Source organism: Aegilops tauschii, chromosome 3, assembly GCF_002575655.3.
Source record: "Aegilops tauschii subsp. strangulata cultivar AL8/78 chromosome 3, Aet v6.0, whole genome shotgun sequence".
Lineage (NCBI taxonomy): Eukaryota > Viridiplantae > Streptophyta > Magnoliopsida > Poales > Poaceae > Aegilops > Aegilops tauschii.
In genome coordinates this window covers 166,826,066-166,831,488 of record NC_053037.3, presented here as the reverse complement: position 1 = coordinate 166,831,488, position 5,423 = coordinate 166,826,066, and the positions used below count along the sequence as shown (strand labels likewise).

Genomic DNA, 5,423 nt, shown 5'->3' with positions numbered 1-5,423 from the left:
ATTCACCTCAATCGGAGTCTCGAGTAAAAAGTTATAGCCCGACGAAGTTCAGGGACCAATCTATAAAAATAACTCTACAAACAGGCCCCTCGCTGGAAAATCAGAAAGCGCATTTCTCATATTACGTCTTCAGAAAGTGAAAACGTATTTTAAGCCGAAGGAGAAACAGAATACGTTTTCTTCAAAGGAAAACGTATTTCCAAGAATACGCCTTCACTAAAAACGGTCAGCGGGGCCACTGGGTCAACACGAGAGACTTACAAGTGGGGCCCGCCACTTATCCACGTGGGCAGGACGGGGTCAACGCCCGTGCGGCTGACCGGTGGGGTCGGGAGAGACGCGAGGCCCGCCTGTCTCACGGTCGTCTTCTTCCTCACCCTGCCCCCGATCAAAACAGAGGAGGGGAGCAGGGAAGCGGCAACCGGCGACGACTCCCGGCGGCTCCGGCCACCTCCGGCAGGGGCGAAGCCACCGGTGGGCACGGGAGGAGGTGCTGCTCCGGCCTGGAGTAGTAGCAGACGCCGGGGAGGAGCGTGGCTGCGGCACCACGGGGAGGCAGAGGGCGATGGCAGCGACCAACTAGGGAAGACGCGGCCTCGAGGGCTCCGGCGACGAGGGGATGGGCAGGGGAGACTCTCCGGAGCACGGGAGAACTTGTGGTGGTGAAGAGAGGGAGGGAGAGGCAATGGCTCGACTGAATTTAGGCAGAGGACCAGGGCGGCCATCGCAGCAAATAGAGGCGAAGAGGGCGGCTCAAGCTCCGGGGAGTGCTCGGGAACCGCGGGGAGGGGCTACTTATAGCCGGGGCGAGGGACACGGGCTCGGGTGCCGCCGTGGAGGTCCGGCCAACGCTCTGGCGACACGCAGCGATCACGGGGAGGCACAGGAACGCGACGAAGGGGGTGTGGATGAGCGGCAGCGCTCACAGAGCAGAAGAGGTCAAGGGCGCAGGAGCAGCCAAGCGCCATTAATGCATGTCGACACTGCTCACCCATGGGCGCGCGGTGACGAGCACTGACGGAGGGGCTTACGGAGGGGGAGATGGCTCCAGGAGGACGGCAACGACGAGAGAAAGCTAGGGGACATGCCCGTGCTCACTGAGACGCCGAGCAGAGGAGGGGCCCGAGCAAGCAGACGCTCTGGACGCGACCAGTGCGTGCCATAACGGTGGTCACCGCGTGCACTGGTGCACACAGTGCCACAAGCTATGCCAAAAGATGTATGCGGGTTAGTCCTTCCAGGGGAGGTTTCAGCTGCGGTGGTAGATCGGTTAAAGAATCTGTGGTTAAATGGTAAGTGAGCTCTGAAGTTTGCTGTTGCAAACTAGACCATTATGCAGTGATCAACAGAGTGAGATTAAGAGGCAAATGAGTTGTCTGGGGGGTTTAGGTTAGGAAGAACTATAGTCCTATGCATTTTGGAAGGAAATGGACCAAAATTTAACCTAGTTGCTTCACAACTGCTTAAATTGGTCCAGAAACTTGAGCATGATGATGCACTCACATGGAGTATCAACTTGAGCTCAAATTTGGCAAGGCAGGGTTATTTGGCCATATGAAGATGCTGTAAAAGTTCCAAACCAAATGGATAAACCAAAATGGTACTTGCTTCACAAACATCTCCTCTGGACAGAAACTTGCAATAATTCTGCACAGAAGATGACTTAAGGAAATGATCCCAAATTTTGTGAAGAGATGTTATATGGGTAGGAGCATGATCTGGTAATTTCTCAGAATTAATGAAGCAATATAAAATATACTTGCTTCCCAACCTGAAAATATTAATATAATCAAAGATTTGGTCATGTGCTCACATAGATGATTGGATAGGGCTGAAATGGAGGAGGGCAATGATATGAGAACATGAAGGAGTGTGCAAAATTTCAACTCATTTGGATAACCCTAGCTAGCGCTTCCTTCACAAAGGCTTCCCTCAGACAGGAACTTTGAAAAAACACTGAGGAAGATTGGCTAGGCAAATAAAGTTGAATTTTGGCACAGGCCAATTATTTGGACATGAAAAGGTGTCCAAAAAGTTTGGGATCAAATGGGCAAAGATAAATAGTACTTGCTTCACAATGTGCCATTTAGGATAGAATAGGAAAGTAATTAATTGAGCATGATGGGAAACATGGCCAATGAAATATTTTGCCATATTTGATGAAGATATGACCCAAACAATTTATGAGAATTATTTGGGAATTTTGGGAGTGATAGAAATATAGGTTTCTTCACAACCTAGGGCAAAAAGGATTATTCCTTTAATAGAAAAAGGAATATTCCCTAGCAAAATAATATTGGGGTTGGGCTAGGATGAAAATGGCAAGGTCTTGGGAAGGGTTTGAGGATGACAAGGCACTCTGGAAAGAAAGAAGAGGTCATCTTCTTCAGTTTCCAGACCACATAGCCACGGAAAAAGAAAACTCAAGTAGAAATCTCAGAGAAACAAAAGAAAAAGAAAGGGCCAAAAATCAGGCCGTGACATTGCCTTGGATCCGGCGCACCCAGAGAGATTTGCTGTCGTAGGCTCGAACCTCGATAGCAAATAGGAAAGTGAGCTCATCGATTTCCTCCTTGAGAATTGGGACATCTTCGCATGGTCCCCCAAGGACATGCCGGATGTTCCGACAGATTTTGCCGAGCACAAGCTACATGTGAGATCGGATGCAAAGCCGGTCAAGCAACCCCTCTGCCGCCTGTCATAAGAGAAGAGAAGGATTGTGAGCTCCAGTGCATGGAAATCGCCAATGATATATGGACAGCAGCACTTGTGACAGTGGAGCGGATGGACAAACCTGAACCAACGCCCATACCACCAAATATTCAGAAGCTGCTGTCTGAATACAAGGACGTTTTCGCCGAGCCCTGTACAGTGCACCAATCAACACAAAACCCTACCGCTATTCACCAGCTCAGAAAGACGAAATAGAGAAACAAGTACAGGACATGCTGGAATCAGGAGTGATCGCCCATAGCTCGACCCCGTATGCTGCTCCAGTGCTGTTAGTAAAGAAAAAAGATGGGAGTTGGCGGTTTTGTGTCGATTTTCGACGATTGAACTCAGTTACAGTCAAGAACAAGTTTCCCTTGCCCGTTGTGGACGAGCTTCTCGATGAACTGGCTGGTGCTGCATACTTCTCCAAGATTGACCTCCGAGCCGGCTACCACCAGATACGAATGCGTGAAGAGGATGAGGAAAAGACAGCCTTCAAGACACACCACGGCCATTATCACTTTCGTGTGATGCCCTTTGGACTGTGCAATGCTCCAGCCATGTTCCAATGTCTGATGAACACCATCTTCGGGCGCCACGTGCGTAAGTTCATAATCATTTTTCTTGATGACATATTGGTTTTCAGTGAGGAGCTGCAGGAGCACGAAGAGCATCTACGAGTTACCTTGGACCTCCTCCGCGAGCATCAGCTGTTCGCCAAGGCCTCCAAGTGCTCGTTTGCACAAACTAGCATTGAGTACCTGGGCCATGTCTTCTCAAAGGACGGCGTCGCTACGGATCCCAGCAAGACCAGTGCGATGAACGCTTGGCCCGTTCCAACAAACCAAACCGAGCTGCGCGGTTTCCTCGACCTAACCGGCTACTACTGCAAATTCGTTCCACACTACGGAATCATCGCCATGCCCCTGACACAACTGCTCACCAAGAAAGGATTCGAGTGGAACGAGAAGGCCCAGGACGCATTCGTCATGCTCAAGAAGGCGATGGTGAGCACACCCGTGGTCGCCCTTCCGGACTGTGCGCGGCCATTCATGATTGAGACTGATGCCTGCGACACGGGCGTGGGCGCGGTGCTCATGCAAGACGGCCACCCGTGGCATACCTCAGCAAAGCCTTGGGCGTGCGCAATCAGAAGCTATCGACGTACGAAAAGGAATTCTTGGCGGTGATGATGGCTGTCGACAAGTGGAGACCTTATCTTTAGCGGGCGCCGTTCGAGATCGTCACCGACCACAAGAGTCTCTGCGCCCTCAGCGACCAGCAATTGGCGACGGAGCTGCAGCGCAAGGCCATGGCAAAGCTGGTCGGCCTCCAGTTGACCTTCCGCTACAAGCGCGGCACCGACAACGGCGCAGCGGACGCGCTCTCGCGTGTCGGCCACTTGATGGCTCTCGACGTGCTCTCCCTGTGTCAACCACAGTGGCTCCAGGAAGTCGCCAACTCTTACGTGACGGACCCGGACGCCCAGGAGCTGCTCGCCAAGCTCACCGTCATCGACACTGACGACCAGGGGCGCACCCTGCAGCAAGGCGTCATCAGGCAGCGTGGGCGCCTCTAGATTGGAGCAAACTCGGCCCTGCAGACGAAGCTCATCTCGGCGCTGCATCACAGCGCTGTCGGCGGCCACTCCGGTGCCACGGCGACTTACCATCGCGTCCACAAGTTGTTTGCTTGGACCGGCCTGAAGCGTGCGATCGAAGATTTCGTCAAGCAGTGCACCGTGTGCCAACACTCCAAGCACGAGCACACGCACCTGGCAGGCAAGCTTCAGCCGCTGCCCATTCCTCAAGCTCTGTGGCAGGAATTGACCATGGATTTCGTCGAAGGACTTCCCAAATCAGAGGGCTATGACGCAATCATGGTCGTCGTCGACCGGCTCACCAAGTACGCACATTTCGTGCCGCTCCGTCATCCCTTCACGGCAGCTCAGGTCGCCCGCGCGTTCTGGGAACACATCATCAAGCTTCACGGCATGCCTCACTCCATCGTGTCTGATCGTGACAAGATCTTCACCAGCGCAATGTGGCGCGAGCTCCTCGCCACCGCCGGGACCAAGCTCCTGTACTCCACGGCTTACCATCCGCAAACAGATGGCCAAACAGAGCGCGTCAACCAGTGCCTGGAGATGTACCTCCGGTGTGCCGTGCACGAGACGCCCAAGCAATGGCGCAAGTGGCTACCTACAACAAAATTCTGGTACAACTCGACCCATCACTCCTCTCTGAACTGCTCCCCGTTCAAAGCTTTATATGGGCGAGAGCCAAATCTTGGAGGGCTCCCACACCTGGATTCGGAGCTGCCAGCGAACGCCCAGGGCAAGGATCTGGACTGGGCCTCTCACACTGAGCTGCTCCGATCGCAGCTAGCTCGCGCCCAAGATCGTTTCAAGAAGCAGGCAGATCGCCACCGTGCTGAGCGCGCGTTTGATGTGGGAGAACAGGTTCTGCTCAAGCTTCAACCATATGCCCAAACTTCAGTCGCCAATCGCCCCTGCCGCAAGCTGGCCTATAAGTTCTTCGGACCCTTCCTCGTCACCGAGCGCGTGGGCACGCTCGCGTACAGGCTCAAGCTTCCGCCAGACAGCCGCATTCACCCAGTGTTTCATGTTTCCCAGTTGAAGCCTTTCGTTCCTGATTATACACCAGTCTTTGCGGAGCTTCCTAAGGTACCAGATCTTGCAGCCAACGAGA

General features: G+C 53.2%; 1 protein-coding gene across 1 annotated transcript; it reads left to right on the top strand.

The window, feature by feature from the left end:
* Positions 1-3,632: 3,632 nt before the first annotated feature.
* On the top strand, positions 3,633-4,291 carry LOC141042801 (uncharacterized). The gene is made up of 2 exons (XM_073511697.1): positions 3,633-3,803; positions 3,938-4,291. Exons 1-2 carry the CDS (start codon positions 3,633-3,635, stop codon positions 4,289-4,291), a joined length of 525 nt encoding a protein of 174 aa, XP_073367798.1.
* The last annotated feature ends 1,132 nt before the right edge of the window (positions 4,292-5,423 follow it).

Excerpts from the sequence above, each read along its gene's own strand:
- LOC141042801 (XM_073511697.1), top strand. The coding sequence starts at position 3,633 with ATGCCCCTGACACAACTGCTCACCAAGAAAGGATTCGAGTGGAACGAG. Across the intron at positions 3,804-3,937 it reads GCGACACGGGCGTGGGCGCG|CGGGCGCCGTTCGAGATCGT; the intron begins GTGCTCATGCAA and ends CCTTATCTTTAG.